At 40.5% G+C, this 26,246-nt stretch overlaps 1 protein-coding gene across 1 annotated transcript; it reads right to left on the bottom strand.

Annotated features, from left to right (window-relative positions):
• Positions 1-28: 28 nt before the first annotated feature.
• On the bottom strand, positions 29-24,617 carry LOC133841967 (uncharacterized). Its single transcript, XM_062274825.1, has 2 exons — positions 23,557-24,617; positions 29-138 (listed from the first exon to the last, which is right to left on the bottom strand). Exons 1-2 carry the CDS (start codon positions 24,565-24,567, stop codon positions 130-132), a joined length of 1,020 nt encoding a protein of 339 aa, XP_062130809.1. The 5' UTR covers positions 24,568-24,617; the 3' UTR covers positions 29-129.
• Between the last annotated feature and the right edge of the window lie 1,629 nt (positions 24,618-26,246).

Here is a 26,246-nt window from a genome sequence, read left to right as displayed (position 1 = left end):
AAAACGTCTCTGTTGAATAAAGATGTGTGTTATACAAACCTTTTTTGTTAGATATATACTTTCCATTGATAATTTGTTCCGCTTTTGTGTTCGTTTTAACAGAAACGTTATGCCAAGCTAACTGTAATACTAGACCAACTGCAATAATTCCGGTATATAAGAAAAAAAAATGTATATGAACATATTTTCTATATTTTCTGTAAGTTAAAATTTAAAAAATTTAACAAACTTTGGGCATGATTCAACAGAATCAAATTGTTATATAACTATCTGTTATACTAATAGTAACTGCAGCATTTTGTGGCAGCCTTTCAATACAGAAACATTGCACTGGATATATAATTATGTAGTTTTGTTTTCTGTTATAACAAGCTAAGAGTTATACATATTTACTAACTTAGTGTTATACTATTATACTATAATTACAATAGCATCTATCATATTTTTAGGCAAGTAGCATAGCATATACATAGCAATATTTAAACATGAAAATTGTTATACAAACTGTTATACCTTCAAACATGCATTCTTGTACATTTGTTATGCATTCTTTTCACCGAACACTTAAAGCTCATCAAGGTTTCCTTCCCCCTTCCTCCCTGCCTGAGAATGCTCATTGCCCCTAGCGTTGCAAGCACGTCTGCCTCCAACTGAGAGGACCACGAGGCACCCACGAGCAAATAGCAGATATTTTAAAGATGAACCTAGAACATAGTTGATGATGAAGCCAGCTGACCTTAATCACAAATTTGCATGCACATGGAGGCCTCAAGCCCAATAGCCACACAGCGCTTGATGTTGTTGCTGCTGGCTGTTGTTGTTGAAGTTGCAGCTGCAACAGGTGCAGTTGCTGTTGCTGTTGTTGTTGTCCACGTTGTTGTGGAGTTAGTCTGGGCAAGTCTGGCTGCCTTGCTGAGTGGCTTGTTGTTAAAGTCGCTACACCCACACACGACCTTAGCCAGAGCTCATTGATTTCCATGGTGCCATGCCGCTTGACTCTGTGCAATTTGATTGCATTCTGAGCAATAAATTAATGTCATTGCATTGCATATTTGCTAAGGTCGACTTGGCTGCCTTCGGACTGCCTGGGAAACGGGCAACCGGCAACACCCGCAACTGCCAATCGCCTGCATTTTGGGCGGCTTTGTAATTTGCACTCGAAGTCGAAGTCGAAGTTGGAGTCGGAGTTGAAGTTGGAGTTGAAGTTTGCAGCTGCAGTAATCGTAAAGCACAAGCATGATTTATGCGACAAGAACTGCGATGAAGGCCGTTGCTCATATGGCAACAAAATTGTCAACACAACGGCCCATATGGCAACAAAATTGTCAACACAACGGCCCATAAAAGCCGAGCGCCAAGCAAACATCATGCGAGATACTCAACCGATACGAGGGCACGATGCCAGTCCCGATACCGGACACTAATCAACACGTATTGATCATATGCAAGTGGTCAACTGCTGCAAACAGCAACAGCAACAGCAAAAGCAACAGCAAAACAGCAGTCCATGGAGCGACTGTCTATTAATTAAGCGACAGGCAGACAGAGTGCAAAAAGTTAGCTGCCGTTTTGGTCAATACACGTTCACCCAGCTACAAATTGCTGTTGCCACTTTGGTGCGCCATTGGTCAGATCGAAGCGAGATGCGAGATGCGAGATGCTACCAATATGCTTATCGTGGCGGCATAATCGCCAATTGCGACCACTGAGTACAATGAAAATGGACAGCGATGACATTCCTGCTCCTGGCCATTAGCTGGGCCTAGGCCCAATGATAATGACGATAGTAGTGATGATGAGGCTGCTTAACTGCTAACTTATACGCAACGCGTACTCATCGGATGCTTCATAAATGTGACAGTTTTCCAGGGAAGTGCTGCTTTGGCGATGGCATGCAGAAACCTTTACGGTCAGCAGCAGCATGTAAAGCAGTATAAGGGATTATTTGAACAGTTCGTGAATGGGATGCTTAAACACCAAGGGGCAAATAAAAAGTGTTACACAAGCGCATGCACAAGTAATTAAAACTTATACGAGTATAAACTGTCATTGCCTTCAATGAAATCTTCATTGAAGATCAGCATCGCTTCGTCTCACGCTTTTGCTGTCATAATCTTGGCAAAGCCGGGAGTCATTCACTTATTTTTTGTGGCTGCCATTGATTTGATTGGATTTTTTTTCTGTTTGCCATTCCCAAGTCAATTTGAAACAAACTTGCGGCCTGTTAACGACAAATGACATTCAAAAAGCTATGAATTTTATGTGCAGTCTATCGCAGCATGAATGGTTCAGCAGCAGCAGCAGCAGCCGAAGCAGCTTATGCGGGTGCCTTTTGGCCAGGCCAACAGGCCAACAGCGGATAGCAGTCGACCGGCCAAGCAGGTTTCGCCCTCGTTCTTTGCCCTCTCGCTGACTGCCACAAAGCAGCGCACTGTGGTGTAATTAATGCGGCAGCAGCTGCGCTTTGCTCAGCCACCGCCTCCTCATCTCCTTCCTCCCCCTCCACCTTCTCGCTTATCTGACGCTTGCATATTAAAAATCTTTATAGTCTTTTGCGGTTTGTCTTTGAGTTGTTGGTTTTTCCCTCCTTGAGTTCGCTTGTTTTTTTTTTTTGGCATGCATTCGATTTAGAAAATGTCGCATTGGGTGCGTGAGTGTGGGAAACCTGCAGCGGGCAAGTGAAATGGACATCGAGGTGATTGCAATCGCAAAAATCGCCCGCCTGGCGCTGCCAAACGGAGCGCAGCAGCCCCGCAGACGATTGGAATCAGCTTTTTGAGCATTCGGCATTCAGATGTGGCATTCAACGTCAAAGGCGCGTCGGTGGCTACCTCCTACAAGTTTTGTCTGTTTTTGGCTCCTTGACAGCACAAATTTTATTTAATTTCCCTGCTGATGATACACAAATGATAAGAGCTCGCCTCTTGGCTAAAATTGCATTTAATTTGCGCCCAAAAATGTGTGTAGACACCGAGTGGCATGCGGTATACGGCATGCAAATGGCCGGCATCATCAGGGGGCGCCTCGAACTCATTGCCCTCTGCCATGAGTCGTCCGTGGGCCTTGTGATCAGCGTCAACATGATGCGAATGCGACTTGATGCAAGGCCATAAAACAAGAAGATTGCTGCACTAAGAAACAACGATGTCTCTATACTCTTTACATCTAAAAACAGGTAAAATAATTTTGATATCAGTAACAAATTTTATGTTTCAAAAATTGTTATACAAACTGTTATACACATTGTTATACAAACTGTTATACATACAGCATGTGGAAATTACTTTAGTTTAAGCAGTTTGCTTATTATCCAAACTGTTATACATAATGCAAAGTAAACTGTTATACAGATAAGTACATACATCTACAGCTAATACATAGTAGTAAGTACTAACTCATTAGAGCTCTTTACAAGTGTAACCTATGCTTATTATGCAAACTGTTATACACAATGCGTACTGTTATACTAATTTGAATTCACAGCACCAACTAAGGGAATTAATTAGTAACTACTATAAAGTAGTAACCAATTATAAATTGAAAGCATTGTAATACAGATACCTTTCTCAACGACAAAACTGTTATACCCACGTAAGTGAGTTTAATAAGCAAACAGTTCCGGCCCCGAAACAAGAGCGTCCAATTTGTGTGGCTTGTCGTAAAGTTTTTTCGAGGCAGCAGCTCCTGGAACTGCAGCCATTCATTTGGTTTTTACGAGGCGACCAGCCAGGACAACATCGCATCGTAGTCGTTCGTCTGACTTGATTAGAAGCAACGAGCAGGTGGCCGCAAAGCCGGAGGCTTGCCTTGTTTGCTTGCCTGCTTGCCTGCTTGCTTCTGCTGGCTTCTGTCTTCCTGCGGCATGTCCTGTTGATTTACGCGTGTGCTTATTGCTTTTTTGACTCACGTATGCTGCAAGCAATCGCCGCCCAACCACCCACAAGGCGACCACACCTAGCTGAGACAACGACGAGGACAACGAAAGCGACGACCACCTTTGCCTTGACAAATCGTCTGGCATTTTTTAGTTTGTCAAAATGTTTGGCCCGTTAATTGTGCGATTAATCCCCGCATTAGAGCGCAGCCCGAGGCCACTAAATCAACAATTGGCAACGCAGTCGCCGCAGCAGCAGCAGCAGCAGATTCAAGCTGGATCAGCGTTTGCAATTTGTTTGCCACATTGGCAATTACGCCAGCTGCCCACAGAATCAATGCAAGACTCCACAGAGAGAGAAAGAGACTGAGAGATGGGAGGAAGGCGGCTCTAGACAATAAATAATGAAGCGAGGCAGCGGCACGTAACAATCGAAGTGAGCAAGACGCCCGTTCATCAGAGCACATCAGCCAAGAAGCTGCAACCTGGCCTTGATCATGCCGCGCACAGCTTTTGTCACAGTTACAGAGAGTGAGCGAAAGGGAGAGAGTTGCAGATTGAAATCGGGAGCCGTTGATTGCAGTTGATATACATCAATATATACATCAGGTTGTAAAAATCCAAAGTAGCAGCAGAGCGGCTACTTCAGCTTTTAGCACCTGCAATCGAGAAGGCATCTTCTCATCATCGGCTTTATTAAGTTGTAAAATTGCGAAACGAGGTGAACCGCGAGAGGAACAACGAAGTGCAGATACTCTACAACAAAAAACTGTATGGGGAATAATAATAAACTAACTCCAATTGAATAACTTACTGCATTCGGAATTACTCTACCTTTAATCAAGCCTCACACACAGCTGCTCTGACAGTGGTAATTGATTACGCGCTCCCTCGACTACTCAAAAGGGTGCGTCGAAAGCGAAGAAAGAAAAACAGATGCAGATCATTTGGCAGACACGTTGCAACAGTTCGGAGTGCGTGTGAAGTCGTCTGAAGTCTCAACTGCGAATGCCACATGACATGTCGGCTGAGTGAGCGATGCTCGATGCCTGGGAATCCGATGTGGCAACTGAGCTACGCATTGATTGTAGTGTCTGAGAGATTGGGCATTGCGCATACGCAGCGTGTGCAGCGTTTGCAGCGACGATTTTCCAGTGACACCGACAAGATGTCAATACAAAATATTATTTAATAATTGACAATTAAACTAACAATAATTGACAATAAATATTAAAGCAATGCCATGCAATTAATGGCGCATTTTAGCCATATACGTATCTCGGGCATTCGTCTGTGGCATGCCACACTGACAGTGTGTGAGAGCGTTGCCACAAAAGAGAGAGCGTTGCAGCTAGTAGATGGCTTAATATAACTCAATTAGCTGCGCGTCGCTCGACGATAAGTCAATCAGCGGAGAACTGCGCCCAATACCCAATAATCGGAGCAACATCTTATTGAGCAGTTATCAAGGTAAACCCCGCAGCTTGCTGTTGATGATTTGCGTGCCGCGTTGCCATTTCTCAGCACAGCTCGAAACTTCCGGCGCAACTGCTGGACTCTGACTTCGACTCTGTCTTCGACTCCAACTGCAACTCTATTCTGTGTGTTGGGCTTAATTGAAACATTTTGCGTAAGCGGTCAGACGATGAGGTGGGAGGACTCCATGATGATGCGACAGCGTTGCACTTCACTTCAGCTGCTGCACCCACGCAGCATTTTGCTAGCACTCAGGCAACTCCTGACTCCAACTCCAAACTGCAACTTCGACTCCATTTGTGCACTGTGGCTTGTCACAAATTGAAAGCTACAAGCAGCAAGTACACGATTTATGTGGGCCGACCAGTTGTTGCAACAGAACAGCGGCATTAAACGAAAGTGCCTCTTGATGGGGGGAAGAGTTGGACCCCAAAACAGATTTTCAAATTCAGATTCAGCGCAGTTAATCCAGGCGCATCCAGCGACATGATCATGAACGCCGCCGCCGCCGCCAGTTTATGGCATTTTAATGGTCACTTAATTTTGTTTATGTTTAATGGGCGCGCCTGTGGCAGCTGCCTGTGGCTTCAGGCTTCGATTCTAGTGCCCCGAAAAGCTGAGAATGCTTGTATATTGATTGGCGATTAACGTAACTTTGGCCAGGTAGCCAAAGAAGAAGAATCGCAGATAGACGATGGCCATTGTTCGCAAATTGCGCATAATTTCTAGCTGTGGACGCTTTTGTTAAATAAATTTTTAAGCGAAATTCGCAATTTTAATAAGCTCTCTCAAATGGTCGGCTACGGTCGACTGTTGACTGTCGACTTTCCCACAGCTTCGGCCATCTAGGCAGAATTAACAAAATCATAAAGCAAATAGTATGTATGATCGTATACCATATATAATACCTATAAGACCTACAATTCCAACTCAGACTGCAGGCCAAGAAGGCAGCCGGGCAGTCGGCTCTAATGATGATGAGCACATCGCTTTTTGCAAGCAAATTGCAGCAGCGTTATTTCCTTTGTCGGCTCACACCTCAATCTTCAATTGTATCCGCAACTCCAACTCCAACATCGACTTCAACTCCAACTCCATCTGCAACTCCGACTACAATTCGAGCCCAAAGATGCTGCGTATCAACTGCAGTCGTAATGATTTATGAATGGCAATTTCTGTGATATTTTATTGCATTTTAATTAGTGTAATATCAATTTGGTGCCCAGCAAAGCCAAAACCTTGTAAAGCGCCAAAGGAAGTCCGCAATGCCTCAGGGAAAAGGAAGAAGGCGATGGAAGAAGAAGTTTCTAACAACATTTCGAGGCACTCATTAAATTTGATTTACCCACAAAACGCACACAACATAAAATCGCACATGGCTGTCAGCTGCAATTGCAGCTCCATCACTTTCCTCTCTTTTTTCTGCTCCTCCTCCCCCTCCTCCGATTTCACTTTGTCAATCTCTGTGAGAGAGTGCCACACCCACGCGACGGCACTAACAACGCGTGTCGTCGCAACGCCCACGCGTGCTTCATAAATCTACCGATTTAATAACTCATAAATGCACGTAAATACACACACAATAATGTGCCACATATTTTGAATGTCGCAAATCGGGAGGAACCAACATACAACAGACTCCTCCATACAAGATTAACTGGAAAATTGGTAGAAAAACGTTGTAAGGCAGCTCTGGACGAGTCAACACTTTGAATATCATTTACAGTTGCCAAGCTGATGAGAAAATTCTGAATAAATACAAATATTGTTAAAAAGTTCAGTAATAATTTAATATTTAAAATATAAAAACCTTTTTTTCTTTTTAAACGATAAATATTTAAACATTATTTAGTATTATAATGAAGAAAATATATTTAATATAAATATAAATAAAATATATACTTTAAGAAGAATAATTTTAATTGATACTAAATAAATATTTAGAAAAATTTTAAGAAATAAAGAAAAAAAAATATACTTTTAGTATAAAAGATTAAACAGTAAAAAATTATAAAATTAGTTTTAGAAATTCCAAAAATAATTTTTTGAAATAGTACATCTTGAATTACTATGATGGAATACATCTTAAAATATCTACTGAATATTTTAGAAATTCTGCAAAATTTTAATACAAAATCTAAAATTAATTTTGAAATTTTATGATAAAAAAAATCTTTCTTAAATTAATATTGCAATATTTAAACAATTCTGAAAAATGGGAATAAAAATTTATATAATTATCTATTATAATCTCTAAAATCAATTTGGAAAATATAATAGAAAATTTATGATGATAAAAATTTCATCTTAAAATTATTTTGTATTATTTACAAAATTCTCAAAAATTTGAATACAAAGATAATATTGTAAGATCTTAAATGAACTTTGAAAAAATAACAGAAAAAATAAAGCATAAAACACTCGAAGTAAACTTATATTTCAGTGTCTTCTAATATAAACCAACACAAATAAACATCTTGAACTTAAACATATTTTGTAGAGTGCGTCATGAGCTCACTAATGATCGAGACTTGATATCGTTTTAATTGTGCTGTCGTTTAGGAAAGAAACATTCTAAAACGTGAACAAATAACATTTTTTTTCGCACTGTCATAATCAACTCTAATTCGAACTTAATCCATATATAGAGGGAGCAAAGTATTTCTTGCTGTAGTTTAACTAACATGCCGCATAACGTGCAACAAAGTAAATGAAAGAAACTGAAACTCAAACTCGAAGTCGGAGTTGGAGTCGGAGTTGAAGTCGCAGTCGTCCAAAGTCATCTTTCTTCCGCTGGCAAAACGATGACAAATTGCATGAAATAATATAAATTTTCAGTCAGGACAGTAAAACTGTCTGGCCCCGGGGACCCGAGACCTCTGCTTGAGCTTAGACTTCAGCTCTCTCTCTCTCTCTCGCTCTCTTTGGCTGTGTGGCAAGTATGAAGTAAACTGTTGTTTTTCACGACGACGCGTGTCACATTGTCCACCCACAAGAGCAGACGACAGCGCAGACCAGACGAAGACGAAGGCGATGAAGAGGAAAGGGAAGAGGCGGACTCTAGAGTCGACTCCAATCGACCAAAGCAGTTGCTGTGATCTCATAGGAGTCGTGAAATTTGCATAATTTGCTGTTAAGGATTGTTTTCTGTCTCTATGCTCGTCTAGGAGCACCCACGCCTGCCTCAATGGTGACTGGCAGTTGCTGTGCCACAGTTGCCCCGTCGACTGCCAAAACGCCCTTTTTGGTTCATGCGGCATGAAGTCAGTTATGATTGCATCCAAGTCAATTACCAACACCCGCATGGTGTTGCATGTTGCGCTGCCCACATGAAGTAACCCCTTTTTTTTTTGTGCCACGCTTTGTTGCACCAACAATGACAACAAATTGATCGCCGGCAGATCAAGCGATCAACTGATCAACTGATCAGCTGCTGCTCATTAGCGCGTTCATTAAACCCGCCACTTGCAGCATGCGATCAATAATTGTTGAGATTTTCATTTAATTTGTTTAAATTAGCGCAGCCGACGCAATTTTCCCACTGCTTCGACTGCTGCTTCGAATGCTGCTTCGGTTGCTGCCGGCACTTAATAAATCTTTGTAAATTTATCGTTATCGCCTAATAAAATGTCACTGGCGATGTCACAGACCTGTGATAAATTGAAAGCGCCCAGCATTTGAAAATAGCAAGCAATTAAGAGCAACAGCCACACAGCAGTGGCAACAGCAACACTGTCCACTGTCCATGCCACAGCAGCGAGTGTTGAGTCTACACCTTCAACTGCAGCTTCAGCCTCAGCTTCAGATTCAACTTCAACTTCCAGTTGGGGAACAGGCCATATCAAAGCATCTCCACAGTCAGTGGCAACGTCGCGTCGGCGAAATCGTCTGATTGCCGCAACATGCTCGAAATTACTTTTCTGTGTAAACTGTGGCACACACACTCACACGCAATCACACTCACACACACACTCACACACATACGCAACACACAAAACATACAACAACAATACTACAAAGAGGTTAGATTTGTTGTACAAAGGTCGAAGTTGTTATACACTTGCGGCAGATTAAGCTAGGATCTGTTTCCGCTTTAGTACAAAAAAAGCTAAAATTTTATTGATACCAAATGACAACAACTAATTAGGTGACAAAATAAAAAAAACTGTCATTTCAAATTTATATTAAGTGGAATAAAAATCAGTAAATAGAATATAATATAAATAATAAACTAAGTAAACAATTTACTTTAGTTTGTTGTACACAGAAATGTGATAAAAATAAGAATATATTTTTAAATCAAGATTGTTTGTATGTCAAAAGAAGAAGGTTTTTTCCTAAATCACGATCAACAATCTACAATAAATCTAGATTGTCCAATCTTTAAAATCAGAGCTATAATCTTGTTTCAAGAATAGAAAAACCTTAGAATTGAACTAAGAAGGAAAAATCTTAAATCAAGATCAAACAAACTTAAATTTACATTAATTTGATTTCGATCATTATAGATAAACATTATCGTCAATTAATTCATTTAGTTATTTGAATAATGAATAATAGAGAAACGTTTGAATGAATTGTTGAGATTTTAATTTATTTGCCATTTGCATGATACAGCAACATTCTTAATTAACAGAAATATATTAAATTATAAATAATCTTAACTATTACAGTTTATTGAATAGTAGTTCATTGTCGTAAATTCAAATCACTTTAGCATATTAGTTTTTTTAAGTACTCAGCTCTAAATATTTTGCATATTGTTCTAAACATGTTGAAATTATATTATTATTGCAGATAGATAAATAAAATTTATTGCTGTATTTATTGTGCTATTTTTTTTACATTTCGCAAGCTCATAAATTGATGAAACGTAGATCAAGAATTCACTTCAATTATTTATTTATTAGGAAATTTAAAATAGATTATATTTTATTTTTAACTTTATTAACTTTATTGCTATAGATTTATTTTATATTTCTTATATAAAACTTTATTATTTTTTACATTTAAAATAATTAAATTTACTTAACTTTTTAGTTTATACTATATGAATTTTAGCGAAAGATAAACAATTTTAGTGGTATATATTGATAATTGTTCATATTCGAAATCGCTCAAATATACATGATAAAGTTATATATATAACATAAGCAATTTTAATGTTATAAAATATAATAATAATATGTAGATAAATATAAAATATATTCTATTTTAATATTTATGAATGTATTATACAATATAATACAATTAAAGATAAACCATTATATTGCTATAGATTGATAATTCTATTTGAAAATATTACATGAAGAAGTTACATATAAAATCTAATTTATTTTAATGGTATTTATGTTCTATATCATATGTAAAGTATAATTGATTTTAATATTAATATATTATATAGTAAATTTAAATATGAAATGTAATATTTTTTAATCTTTATAAATATATTTTATAATATAATATTGTATTCTGTAGTATAATAGGTTAATGTAATATATCATATATTTTAATGTTTATAAATATATGGTGTTTCTATTTCGTAATTATTTACGAAGTATTTTATTACATTACATTACATTCTTCTCCCACTAATATGCTTCACTTGCACTTTCCAATCGCATGTCTAGTCGTGCATACCCCACAATTGTGTGCAAGCTGCATGCCCATGTCAGATATCATTGTCTTGAACTCGCACATTTTCACACACTCTTCACGGGGGCAGAAAGCGAGCTGAGCTGAGCTGCGCGTCTCTGTCGCTGTCGCTGTCGACGCCAGCTGCGACGTCGACTGAGATAAGCGGGAATTAAATAATTTTACACTCCATGCGATTATCGGCAGCGATTGCGATTGCAATACGGATACAGTTTGTGTATGCTAACGAGCTGCTGGCTGCTATAATTGGCCCAGTTGAAGTGGAGGTTCAGAGGGGAGATGAGGCGAGATACAGATGCAGATACATGCAGCAGACGCAGATACAGATACGCAGAGAGACTGAGACTGAGACTGAGAGAGGTAACATAAAAGATACTCGGCCACGCGTCGTAGTTGGCTCAGCCGGGAGTCAAGTAATTGACAAACAATTACCTTTAACGCAGCATTGTTCCGGATCTGTGGAGAGTTGCCTTTGATCCTTGGCGTTCGTTCGGCTTTTTGGCTTTCAAGTTTTTCTCGCGCGCTCAACGGCAAACACCTCAATTCTCAATTTTGGTAGCCGATGACGATGCGGATGCCGGCAAAACTGCTTTGCCTATGTGCACAGAGAGAAAGAGAAACAATTGTTTTTGCAACTTGCAACTTGCGGCTGCACCCCCAACACCTGCAACAAATACACATTGGCAGACAAAGAGGCAGAGCTCAAGTAGCCGACACAGAGAATCGAGAGTCGAGAGTCAAAGGCAAGTCTTTACTACATAGCCCATGGCCCATAGCCCAGGCCATAATAATAAATATTTCATGAAGCTGTCAGCAACAAATAATCTAAAACTGCAGCGCGGGCTGACCAAAAGGCAACAAAAGAAGCCGCCTCGAAGTCTTCTCTCTCTGTTCTCTGTTCTCTGCTTGTGGGTGTTAAGCTTCTACTACTGCTGGAGAAGGAATGCGGAAAGTCAAAGAGATAGCAACTGCATTTATTAAGCATAAATTCATGAACATACTCGCATTGACAGTGCTTTAGTGCATTGGCTTTCGTTCTCCCCAAAATCAATTCAAATGCATGCAACACGGAGCGAGTTTTGTGGCATAAATGGAGCATGCGGCTGGCTGCATGCACCTGTCAATGGCATTGACATAAAGCGCAAACCGGTCGAAGGCTGCTGCTGCTGCTGCTTACGCACTTTGCAACGAGATCAGCAGCGGGATGTTGCATACAGAGAGAGAGACCTGTTGCCATCGCTTGCGATGCGTCAAACATGCGCTCAAACGCCTTGCCACATCGCCTTGGCTTGCCACATCGCGCAGCCAGAAAATTTTTATTATTATTATGACCATTTTAGCTACCAAGCATGCGTAAAGCATACGGCCAAGTGGGACGGCCAGAAGCAGTCTCTGGCTCTGGCATCTCTGTGGCCAATAAATTGTGACGCTAATGTAAAGTGTGGCAAGCCATTAGTGTGTTGCAACAGCAGCAGCCGCCGGTTATTGAACCTGCCCCCAGCGACAGCTGATGAGCAGCTCAAAGTGGGCGCAACTTCAACTTCAACTCGAACTCCAACTCAGCGCCCACATCTTCTTCTCCAACTTCTGCTGCCATCAATCCTTTTTGCATCGCCTCAATCTGAAACAAGTCCAAGAGTGGCAGAGATTAGATGGCCCTGGAATTGACTGTGGCAAGTTGAGAGTTGTGTGTTGTTTGTTGTGCGCGCCTTTTGGCATTTTTATGGCATCCGCTGACAGATTTCACTTCCAGCGGAAAACGGAAGCGCTCAGTTTGCTGATCAGCAACAGCAACATCAGCAACAGCAGCAACAACAACAGCAGCAACATGTTAACTTCCTCGACAACGCATTTTTTCTTGTAGGCGACTCTGTCTCAGACTTCAACTACGACTCTGGTTTGCATTTAATAGATTAATTAAAGACAACGCGAGCGCCGCCCAATGATTAAGCAAAAGTTGCTGCCGCCGTTGACTTCCGTCAATCAAAACGCGCAAGGAAATTGTCCAGGGAGGGAGGAATTGCAGAGTTCGAGTTCGAGTTCGAAACGGAGACGGAGACGGAGACAGCGCATTAGCAGGTGGAGGCGACACTTGCCAGCGGCAATCTGTTGGCCAAGTTAAAGTTTATAAAGCGGACAAATGGCAACAGCAACAGCCACAGCAGCAACAACAACAACATCGAAAGCAAAAGCAAAACGCCTGCTGCGGCGGCTGTCCAATTTTTTTGCGCCGCCTTTTGTCAACTGGCAGTGGCAACTGCAAAAGGTGCCTCCAACCGACGACGACGAAAAAATAAATGCATATAACAACAGCAACAACCAGAGCAACAGCAACAGCAACAACAACTACAACAACCAAGGCAGCTACAAACGAAAGTGTTCGACTGCGAAATACCTGATAATTACTTTTAGACAACTGAAGATCTTATGTCGGTTAGTACTCTAAATACCTACATATTCTGGTTATTGGGGTTAGGTATTAAAACTTAATAGATCAATTTTTTTTAATGGGTATCTAGTTGTTGAGAGATATAAAGGATAGAAATTATTTTTTTGGGTCTGATTTTTAGATAATATTAATTCCTTTTTAGTTATTTATGTTTTTAAGTTTATAACAAGGATTTTGAAAATAAATTTGGTCATTCTTTAGTTATTTATGATTTTGATTTTATAATAAGGATTTTAAAAATAAATTTGGTCAATCTCTGGGATCAAATTGTATATAAAATATAATCTAAAATATCTTATGAATCCTGATTTAAAGCGAAAATTATTTAGAAAATTAAATAATTAATTAATTTAATTAAATTAAATTTGAAAGTATAGCTTTAAATATATATATAATATTTCTGAGTGCAATCAAATGAGTCAACTTAAAACAAGTAAGAAAGCTACAGTCGAGTGTACTCGACTGTGAGATACCCGCTACCCATTTTGAATAAAAGAAATGTATTTTTCGGTATTATTCTCAAAATATACCAAATATACTGCAAAAATACTAAAAAATACCAAATGGTATATGTGGTATATCGATATAGTACCGCATTTAAAATATACCATAGACAGCTCAATATTGTCAGCCAAAGCAACTAAGACCCCTAGTAAGTAGGCGTTTTGCCCATATAAAAGTATTTCTTTAATAACTTCGACAATTTTTATCTGATCGCAACCAAATTTTCAGGAATCATAACTACTATAGTAATTATTGTATATACCAAAATTCGCAACTCTAGCTTTAAAATTACGCTTGTTATTCGTTTTTTTTATTTTCGGGGGCGGAAGGGGGCGTGGCAAAAATTTGAAACAAACTTGATCTGCGTGCAAGCATAACAAATGCTGTCGAAAAAAAATTATAGCTCTATCTCTTATAGTCTCTGAGATCTAGGTGTTCATACGGACAGACGGACGGACACACAGACGGACAGACACACAGACGGACAGACGGACATGGCTAGATCGTCTCGGTTGTTGACGCTGATCAAGAATATATATACTTTATAGGGTCGGAGATGCCTCCTTCTACCTGTTACATACATTTCCTCTCGGCACAAAGTTATAATACCCTTCTACCCTATGGGTAGCGGGTATAATGAAGATGTTATATTATATAAGGTTATATAAGGAATAATGCGATTTAAGTCAAATATGAGCCGTTTTGTTCGATGACGAGTTCCCAACGTGATGCCAACTTCATAATGCCCCTCTTATAGAAGCTCGCTTTTCTATTGGCAAAAAACTCGGAGAGCCAATTTTCACAGGACTCTCTTGTGGCCAATTTCCGACTACCAAGGTCGTTCGCCATGGACAGAAATAGGTGGTAATCACTTGGTGCGAGATCCGGACTATACGGTGGATGCAATAGAACCTCCCATCCGAGCTCCCGGAGCTTCTGGCGCGTCACCAAAGATGTGTGTGGTCTGGCGTTGTCCTGATGGAAGACAATTCGGCCTCTGTTGACCAAAGATGGCCTCTTATGCTTGAGTGCTGCATTCAAGCGGTCCAGTTGTTGGCAGTACAGGTCCGAATTGAGCGTTTGGCCATAGGAGAGCAGCTCATAGTGGATGATTCCCTGCCAATCCCACCAAACACACAGAAGAACCTTCCTGGCCGTCAATCCAAGCTTGGCCACCGTCTGGGCAGCTTCACCGCTTTTCGACCACGACCGTTTGCGCTTCACGTTATCGTAAGTGATCCACTTTTCATCGCCAGTCACCATCCGCTTCAAAAACGGGTCGATTTTGTTGCGATTCAGAAGCGATTCGCATGCATCCATACGGCCAAAAATGTTTTTTTGCGTCAAGTCGTGTGGCACCCATACATCTAGCTTTTTTTTTAATCCAAGCTTCTTCAAATGGTTTAAAACGGTTTGCTACTATGCCGATCTCTTTCGATCAATTCGGCGATTTTATCGCAATTTTCGACGACAGGCCTTCCGGACCGTGGCGCATCTTCGACCACCTCCGCACCAGAACGAAAACGTTGAAACCATCGCTGTGCGGTGGAAATGGAAACTGTATCGGGTCCATAAACTGCACAAATTTTATTGGCAGCATGAGTTGCATTTTTGCCTTTATCGTAGTAGTACTGTAAAATATGCCGTATTTTCTCTTTATTTTGCTCCATGTTTGTGACGCTATAACTCACGAACGACTCAAGACAAACAACAATAAATCAAACACGTGTTAGCGCGGGAAAAGAGCTTTCCAAAAAGGTATCGCATGATTCGATAAATAGAACTAGAACTACGCGCTTGCAAAGACACCTATCGGAAATACCGCAAGACTTTTTGGCCAACCTTATATTTTATAAGATTATTATTTGATTATTATTATTTCCATTCTTATAAAAATAATTAACTTTAAAAAATAGCATCTGCAACTAGTACTTTGCAGAAAAAAAAATGATTCTGCGCGTAAATGTTCAACAACAAAGCTATTCAGCCAAATATGAGGAAATTTTATCTCTGAGTTAAGATTTCCATTTTCAGAGATCATTTTTACTATCGTATCAATTGTGGATTGAACTATGCCTATTAAATGTTTTTATATGTGTGTAACAGTAAGAAATTTGACTTACAATATTATAGGTTTATTTCTTACAGTCACTTATGTTTAGATGTTTATGCACACGGACAAATGGAAAGCCAAAAGTGACTTTAGAAGCTGATAAAAAATAAGTATAATGAATGCATTCTAATGCTGTAAGAGACGCCTGCACACAACTCTCAAATACCTTTTCACCCTTTTCGGTTAAGAGGTATAAAAATGGGAGCAACAAAAATGCCAACCACAAGCACTTGATGCCAAGCGACGGCGGCGGAGGCGATGGCGGTGGCGGTGACAATGGCGGTGGTGATGACGGTGGCCAGAGCGATGGGCCAAAGGCTAGAGCAAGAGCTGAAGCTAAGGCCAGGTCCCGGGGACCCAACGACGACAGAACGTGGTTAGCAAATTTATTATGTAAACGGAAATACGGCATATCCTTGCTCAGTGGCAACGACAACGGCGCCGCAGCAATAGAAATAGTTTTGCGGCTCCCGAGGCAAGAAAAAAACGTAGAAGCAGAGTGAGGGAGAGGAAAAGGGAAAGAGAAAGAAGATGCCAGTGGGAGCGAGAACTGAAAATGGAGTTGGATGGCCAAAACTGAAGGAGTTTTGCTGGAGCTCGTAAATCGCATAAATTGTATAATTCTGGCTGGTCATTGTTATTGTTGTTCTTGTGCTTTTCATTGTTGTTGCTGTTGTTGTTGTTGCAGATGTTGCCTGTTGTGTTTTCTGTTTTGCGAATTTGTTGCCAAATTGCGTTTGTAGGTGCCCCTTTGTTATGGCCCAGGAAAAGACGAGACAAAGCCGGAATGAAACAATATGTTGTCCGCAACTTCTATTGAGCATTTTGGACACGTGCAACCTCGACTGCAGGAGCTGCTCCTGCTCCTGCTTCGCCTGCTGCTGATGACAGCGATAGTTAATTAATAACAGAATCAACACCTGCGACACCTGCAGTCAGCAGCTTTGAATTGGCTTCGAATGCAGTCGAGTTGATTGAATTCGAATGCTGTTTGTTGCCAGTCAATTAGCAATAAGTACCACGAAACTTTGCTCCTCAGACTTGGCTTCATTTAAATGCAAAGCGTTGCTGCGACAACATGGCGTATGCGCAATAAACGAGTTGGGAGTTTAGAAATTGCGACAGGGATGCGACCATTGACCGCAGAGGACTGTGAAGGAAGGGGAAAGAAGGAGAAGGAAGGAGAAGGAAGGAGAAGGAAGGAGAAGGAAGGAGAAGGAAGGAGAAGCAGAGAAGGCAGTGCATGAAAAGTTGACTTGCCAAAAAAAAATGAAATAGAAAAAGATTTTAACTGACTCCAAAACTTGCAGCGTTTTTATGGACTTGTTTAATTACTAAATTGGATTTGTTGATGCGAGCGCCTTGCTAAGTGAGAGGCACACCTCCGCTCCGCCGACCGAAAAGCACTCAAAGCTTTTTCGCTCACTAGCAATGCGCTCAGTGCGTAAGAATGCACTCAAGCTCCAGTGCTCTCAGCTTCTCTCTCCCACAACTCATCACCGCTGAGCGCGGCTCAGCACAATAGATCGACGAAATGCCGTCGGCATTTTCTCTATTGTTAGTTCTAATTTTCGCCTCTCTTACATCGGTATAATTACCCCCCAACTCTGTGCGTCCAACAACCCGAAAAGTTTGCAATAAACCAAATATATATAGTGAAAAAAACCGCGAGTGTTTTTATTTCGGAAAAGGATGAACTTGGATATTTTCAGCGCCCCCACGTAATCATTTGGTCCTTCGAGCCGGATCCCATTATCATCGGCATTCCAGCATACTACGCTGATAAGTATCACAAGTTTTTTCCATTTGTCCTATCACTTCTCCCACGGTCGTCCGCCCCTCAATTTCCGACATATTGTGCAAAAGATTCCAACATCTTTTGCCAAGTTGCTTTCCTTTTTGCTTCGGACGACCTTTTCTGCGTTTATCCTATATACATTCATTTATAATAAAATATTATTATATTTTTGTTCCGCCAATCGCGTACGTATGTATGCATGTGTGTTTATTTTTTGTAAGTGCAAGTGCATAGTAGTGAAAAGTGTAAATTATTAAGAGAGCTACTAAAGTGCAAATATTATATATTGTATATTCCATACATATATAAACATACATAATAACTAAAATCCAAGCTGTGTGTACAAGCATTTCGTATTGCTTTTAATTCTTGTCCGTTTTATGTTTTGTATGTCGCGATAATCGCCGACATACATACATACACACATACTTTGTGCACTCTCTCTTGTCCGCATGCGCTCCGGCTTGCAGCCGCGCTTGCTCTCGCTCTCTCTTCACACACGCACCTACCTTTGTGCACTCTCTCTTGTTCGCAAGCGCACCGGCTTGCAGCAGCACTTGCTCTCTCTCCGAATACAAACATACGTGCACTTCGTCTGCTCAAACGTTTGACAGCGCAGTGCAGACATACATACATACATACGTACATACTGCAAGTACTTCTGCGAGTGAAGTAATAGATTGGCAGGGCAGCGGTAGTCGCACTCGACATACCCTACCCTTTCCTTGATTTTTTTTCCAAGTGATATATTTAGTGTGTGTATTTGAGAGCAACTCCCAGCTCAAGTGTCGGTGTATAGGCTACCTCCAGCCAGTGTCCCACACACATAGACATACACACACACATTTACACACCTACGTATAAATACACTTCTCCTTCCAACACATATCCATATACAAAGATATAAATAATTTTTTGTTTTTTTTCGTGACAATTTATTTATTATTTGTTCCATCCAGCGGATCTTTAACCACATTTGTGTTCTTTTCCAGCAAATTGTGTTTTTTGTGGTATTTTTCCGTGTTTTTTTTTGTTCTTGTTTTCGACAATCATTTGCTTGATTGTCGCGGGAAATTTCCCCGGCCCCCTTTGCGTTCGTTGCCTGTGTCCGCAGTCCGTACCCATTTGGGTACAAAATACCTCAGCACTACCTGTGGTATTTTTTCTAGTATTTTTTGGTATATTTTCTACTAGTTACATCCATTCCTTCCGTCCCGATCCACAAGATGGCACAAAACAAAGTAGACACAGCGTTGACGAAATTCATCGCCGCGACTGATCGTATCAGTCACTTTGCGGCGAGAGTCAACAATCTTTCGGTTGATAGCCCATCCCTATATACGTGCCAAGTCCGAAGGGACCAGATGCGTTCCTTATGGGAAAAGGTCGAGAATGAGTATGAGGCTTGCTCTTGCGTCATGTCTGAGGAGATGACCACAGAAGAGCTCCCTACTGTTCAGGCCAAGTACGAGTACTGCTATGCTGCCTACGAGCAGTGTGCAGCTCTGTTAGGTGAGCAAATAGCCAACGCATCCCAGGCGCTCACCCCCCGTACACCCGTACAACCACAAGCTGTGCAATCCATGCCCACTGGGTGTCGATTACCTCCGTGCGACACCGAAGTTTTCGGAGGCGATTACACTCGCTGGCCCACCTTCCGGGATTTATTCACAGCCCTCTATATACAGAACCCGAGACTGTCGGAAGTTGAGAAACTTTTCTATCTCAACTCCAAGACCAGCGGTGAAGCCCATGCCATTGTGTCAAAATCTCCTTTGACAAATGAAGGGTTCCAGTCGGCGTGGTCCAGCTTGACTGAGCGTTTCGAGAACAAACGGTTGCTCGTAAACAGTCAGCTGAGAATTTTGTTCAATTTGCCCGCCATTGGGCAAGAGTCGGGTTCCTCTATTCAGGAGTTGCAGAGCACCATTCAAGGGTGTCTGACAGCCTTAGAGCACTCGAAAATCGACACAGAGAATTGGGATTGCATCCTGGTTTTCTTGTGTTCTTCGAGGCTCCCCCAAGTTGACCCTTTCTCTTTGGGAACAGTCAATCCAAAACAAGAGCGATATTCCAACGTGGGTTGACATGAACGCTTTTCTTCTAGAGCGGCATCGCACCCTAGAAGCGATAGCGGAGGTGTCATCCAGCACGAACGCTCCGACGGTTCCAAGAGCCTCACCCAAGAAGGCCCCCCGTCTCCAGGCAGGTCAACTCTTTTGTGACCATTAAGACCCAGACCTGCAATTTCTGTTCCCGGGAGAACCATCCGATTCGATTGTGCCCTCGCTTTCTCCAGATGGGTGTCAATGAAAGGGTCAACCATATCAAGCAACAGAAGCTGTGCTTAAACTGTTTCGCACGAGGCCATGTCCAGGCCAAGTGCACAAGTGCGCACAACTGTTTTACATGCAAGGGTCGCCATCATACACTCTTGCATCGAGTCAACCCGACGCCGACAGTCACTAATCCCACTCCAAATATACAGTCCACTCCTTCCCAGTCAGCTAATGTGCAATCATTCCTGGCAGTTAACACACAAGGTGTTCTGCTGAGTACAGCTGTTGTACATATTTGCCATCACGGCGTTCGGCACACAGCACGGGCTCTGATCGATTCCGGATCAGAGGCTACCTTCATTTCTGAACGATTGTTCAAGCGCTTGAGGATGCCATACACATCCGTTCAAGCCCACGTCTCTGGGCTGACTCAAGTTGTAGCAGCCCAGCCCCGAAAGCATTGCCAATTCCTAATTGGCTCCCCGTTGCGACCAGATCTGCAGATTGAGGCATCGGCTTTCGTCCTTCCTCAATTAGCAGGAAAACTGCCCTCATGCTCTGTCCCACAAACCATCCTCGACAATCTGCCAAGCATTCCGCTGGCCGACCCCAAGTTCTATGAGAGTTCGCAGATAGACGTGCTTTTAGGCGCGGATATCCTCCCATCCGTTCTTCTCGGCGGCTCTCGTCCGAACGTTTGTGGGACCCTCATTGGTCAAGAGACCATTTTCGGTTGGATCCTGACCGGCCCAGTGTCGGAATCCACTTCTAACTCCATCTCGTCCTTTTCGACTCGACTGTCCGTCGATCGAACTCCTACGATCGGTCCTGTGACAGGACCCCCCCTCCAAATCTATTTCAGTTTTTTTCGGCTCGACTTTCCGTCGAACGAAACTTCGCCATTGGTCCTGTGACGGGACCCCACTCTGATCCTTCTTCGGTTCGACTGTCCGTCGAACGATCCTCTAAACGCAAGCCTTTGTTAGGCCCCCATTCAAAATCGGTTCCAACACCTTCGGCTCGACTGTCCGTCGACCGAACCTATACGATTGATCCTGTGACAGGACCTCCCTTAGAGCCTCTTTCAGCTCGACTGTCCGTCGAACGATCCCGGACGGAGACGCAGTCTTCCTCTGCACCGATGGCACCGGTCACTCCGCGTGGGGTTTCCGTGCCTCCCGGCACACCCTCGCACCAGCCCAGGAGCCGACGCGACCACCCGGCACCCTCCGGAGAAGAACCACCAAGGACGTCCCGTGTCAACATTTTCCATGCCGGCATCCACAGGCCCACTCACCCACGCTCCCGGCCCGTGCCTAGCTCCCGCAGACGGCGCTTTCCAGTGCAAAGGAGTGAGCATACTCCCCACTGCGGCGGTCAGGATACACATGGGGACTGCGGTTTTCGAAGCGCGAGTTGGATCCGTGTTGTCCAGTAAGCCGCATCAGCGAGTCGTTGCCAGGGGCCTTGGGCTCTCCATCACTCGCATGGGCGCTGAAGGAGTCTGCACGGCGTCGTTGCGCTCCAAGACACACCCACTCTATCTATCCTGATATTGTCCTGCCGGGTATCCTCCCAAATTTGTTATTTTTTTGCAATCCCAATATTGCAAGGGGGGGAGAATGTTGATGCGAGCGCCTTGCTAAGTGAGAGGCACACCTCCGCTCCGCCGACCGAAAAGCACTCAAAGCTTTTTCGCTCACTAGCAATGCGCTCAGTGCGTAAGAATGCACTCAAGCTCCAGTGCTCTCAGCTTCTCTCTCCCACAACTCATCACCGCTGAGCGCGGCTCAGCACAATAGATCGACGAAATGCCGTCGGCATTTTCTCTATTGTTAGTTCTAATTTTCGCCTCTCTTACATCGGTATAATTACCCCCCAACTCTGTGCGTCCAACAACCCGAAAAGTTTGCAATAAACCAAATATATATAGTGAAAAAAACCGCGAGTGTTTTTATTTCGGAAAAGGATGAACTTGGATATTTTCAGCGCCCCCACGTAAACAGGATTGAATAGTTAATCAAAAAAAATGGTAATCTTTATATGAAACTGAATTATGCAGGTCATTACTCAATTTATTAGTTTTTCTTTTGAATCAATGAATGAGATGAACTATACAGAGCTTTTCTAAATGAACAAACATTGTGCGAGATACCAAAAACAATTTTCCCTGATTTTTGATAGTTTTAGAATGACTAATTACAAACGTCTTAAGTTGTCATTGCATCTGTGTTTTTATTTATTTGTATTAAGTAAAATAGTTACTGTAGAGAAGCTGGAGGAGGTGGCAAATCGAAAACAAGTAAGAAAACTACAGTCGAGTGTGTGGCACTGTAAAATACTCGCTATACATTTTCAATAAATGAAAAATAGTTCGGTATTCTTCATAAAATATATCGAATATTATACCACAAAAATACTAAAATATAAAGTAGGTTATATTTTGTATATCGTTGAAGTACTATTTACATTCGAAATATGCCTGTTTATCAGCCAAAGCAGCTAAGAGAGCCGATTGCAGCCACACAAAAGTATTTCTTAAAAAACTTTTACAATTTTTATCCGATAGCAATCAAATTCACAGGAATAGTAGGTACTATATGTAAGTATCATTATCTACATATGTTATATCAAAATTCGCGCTTCTAGACGTTTGCTATATGATTTTTGCCGATATGTTTTTTTTTATTAGTTTTTGCTAAGTAAAATTCTTACTGTCAAAGGTAAGGATGATAAAACAAAAATAAAAATAACAAAATAAATAACATATAATAAATAAATAAATACAACTATGAATAAATATTCATTTACTTTATTTATAATTTAACTCAACACCCAAAAGAAGCAGCATATTTTAATATTTCATTCAAGTTATTTTCTTTTTCGAAATAGTTATTGACACAAAAGTATTCAATTAGTAATGACCGAAAGATAAGGAAGAAGGTCGTAACTAATAATTTTGGGAGCCACGAAGCCACTAGCTCTATAATAGATGCCGATGCCGGTTAAAGGCACCGAAGGATCCGACGCGACTTCCTGTACATCAATAAAAGGAACTGTCTCTTGTAAGTCATCCTCGAGGGTGAATTCTAGATATTGGTTATCCTTCGAAAGCGGCTGCGAGCTGTTAACAGGCGGGGTTAGCACAATCTGCTGTCTGTTATGAACAGTTTCTTTCGACTGCCAAATGCTTTTGGCTAATTCACCCTTCAGGAAATCGAACTTACTGAGATGCACTTGCAGATTGAGATGTCCATTCACAACTCGGAATCGCACGCCGGTTACAATAAATGTTTTATCGTCAGTTTTCATCACTTCATCCAAATCTAAAGCATGACTTCTTTTACTCAATGCGTGATAGTCGACTCCTTCCTGAATATTTAAATCTTCGATGTCGTAGTTACTCACTGGTTTCCACTCCACGGTTGAGGCTTTGATGAAACCACGGGGCAGGAGTTGTCCTTGTTGTATTTGCAAATGGAAAACCCGATTGCTCTTCACAAACCTGACTCCAGTCACCACTTTGTTGACCTTAACATCCGATAAAGTCTCTCGAAGATTGAAGTAACGAATCTCATCCACATCTAAGGTAATATTTCCTTTTTGAAGAGGTGGATCACATCGAAATAAAACACGATCGGCTTTTTCCACAACATTGCTAAGAGTCTTGAGAGCTCTTTCAGTGAGTTCATCGTAGTTGCGTAGTAAATTCATTCTTCTCTTATAAAAATGAAGATTGCGCGTAACTCGATGAATCATTAATCCATACTCAATCAGAATATATGCCTTGAGTTCGGCTAGAGCAATATCCTTATAGAAGGAGTAGAATAATTGCTGAGGCGATTGTCGAGCTTTGCACATGGCATTTAATGGAAGTTCATATATTTTCGTCCATCTGTTTAATTGTGTTCTGACGCACTTCACTAGTATATAATCATAATCACAAACAATTCCATGCAGTTCCTTATAAAAGTCATTTTTATACATGAAGAACGTAAATTTCAGTAGAGCTGGTTTTTTAGTTAAGCTCAAGAGAGTTTCTTCCGAACAATTCTCGCAAAAGTCCAAATCTAAGTCGAATGAAATCCAATCTATTGCACCTTCTAAATAACTTCCGTCCCCAAAATTATAATACAACTTTTTTTCGTGAAGTGTTAAGTGTAGCTCTTCGATCTGATCAAGTTTTTCTTTGACATTCTTGAGATGTTGGATCACTTTAAGTTGATTTTGACGAACGTCCGCTGCAATGAATTGTCGAGTTCTCCTATTTAATTTCTTAATGTCCAAGCGCACAAATGAAACCAACTCTTTAGCTGCATGTATAAACTCCAAGTCAATATCATTCGGGTCTTGGATCGAAGAAGATTGACTGCTCTCTATGAAGATTAGCAAAGTGAACAGCAAATGAAGCAACTGCATCGCACACAATTATTATTTATATTTGACTATTAATATTTAACAACAGAACTGTCACCACAAACAAATAAAGCGAAACTGAAATAAAGCTAAATTTGCTACAAATTTAAAAGCGGGGTCTACGTCTTTTAATCTCGGAAAGGTTATCAAAAGTCATTCCAATATTTTGCACAAATCGCAAAGCATTTTCGTGTGCCGAATACCCGTCCTTACTTCTAACTTTGAAATATAAATTATTAATACTAATAACAGCAATTATTATTAATATTTTTAATAATTCGTTTAAATAATCATACTGTAAAACATTTACTTTATTTTAACAATCGGCGTCACAATATATTTATCTTAAAATCTGAAAATCTCGTTACCGGGTATTTCACAGTTGAATTTTGTAAACGGCAGCAATTTTGAATATAAAAAAAAAACAAGTAGCTAAGCATGCAATTGTATATTGTATATTGTATATTTTAAATATATAAGTATATCAATATCCTAAATATATTCTTCTTTTAGTTCTATTTGGTATATTAATTTGATGTGTTAATGAATATACCAAATATAATATTCGGTATATCTTATTACCCTTTCAGTTATGTATATTATAGTATATTAATATACCAAAAAAGTGTTGAAAATTATATTTTTGGTATATTAAATTGGTAATACTCGATATAATGATATATTAATATACCAAATATATCGTTCAGTATAATTTGCCATTTTTTTGTATATTAATTTGATATATTTTAAGAATGTTTTAGATTTTATATACTCTTAAGTAGATTTTGGTATATTTTTGTATATTTTTGGTATTTTAATTGTAGGTATGGTAGATTTTGAATATAATAATATATCAATCTACCAAATATATCCTTATGGTATATTTTAAGAAGGTTTTATACTTTATATACTGGATTGTATATTTTGAACATAATAGTATATCAAAATACCAAATATATTTGTACTATTTTTTAGTATATTAATTTGATAATTTTAAGAATAATACTGAATTTTTTTGGTTTAAATTTAAATGGTGTATCTAAAAGTCAAGCTCACTCGACAGTATAAGTCTTGTTGTCTGTTTATTTGTAAATTCACTACAACCAATAAATATATTTGAATTATTTTCTATAAATATAAAAGTATCTATATACTGTCATCATCTCTTACAGCCCTGATTTGTGTCGCAATTGCTCTGTATCCCTGGGAAATTGTAAATTTTTGCAGTTGATTTCCTTGTGGTCGCCGGACGACGCATCAAATGGACAAAGTTTGCCAGCCAAAGGGACGCCTATTCCAGATTTATGACATTGAATTGAAGTGCAACAAAGCGTGGCAAGTAAGAGGCCAAAGTAAAACTGGGAAAAAAAGAATGTCATTATAGTCAGAAATCAATCGATCGACCGTCTAGTTAATTTATGACCCCAACACAAAATGAGAAAAAGTTAATAACTTTCATGGTCGCTTTTGTTGTTGCACAGTGAATTTAAATCCAATCAAATGCCACAAAAGAAATGCGAGTTGCACAAAATAGAAAATAGAAAAACGCGTGTTAAACAGTTTAACACTTCTGCATGGTCACGTCGAACGACAGCCGAAAGAAATGCAGAAGGGAAAAAAATGAAGCTCATAATTCATTTAGGAGCGACGAGGCGAGGAAGACAGTGGAAAATGTCTAAGAA

Source organism: Drosophila sulfurigaster, chromosome 3 (genome assembly GCF_023558435.1).
Source record: "Drosophila sulfurigaster albostrigata strain 15112-1811.04 chromosome 3, ASM2355843v2, whole genome shotgun sequence".
NCBI classification, from domain to species: Eukaryota; Metazoa; Arthropoda; class Insecta; order Diptera; family Drosophilidae; genus Drosophila; species Drosophila sulfurigaster.
Note: the sequence above shows the minus strand (reverse complement) of the source record. Positions and strands in the feature narration are given on the sequence as shown.

Bases quoted from the DNA above. Each gene is read 5' to 3' on its own strand.
- LOC133841967 (XM_062274825.1), bottom strand. From the start codon at position 24,567: ATGCAGTTGCTTCATTTGCTGTTCACTTTGCTAATCTTCATAGAGAGC.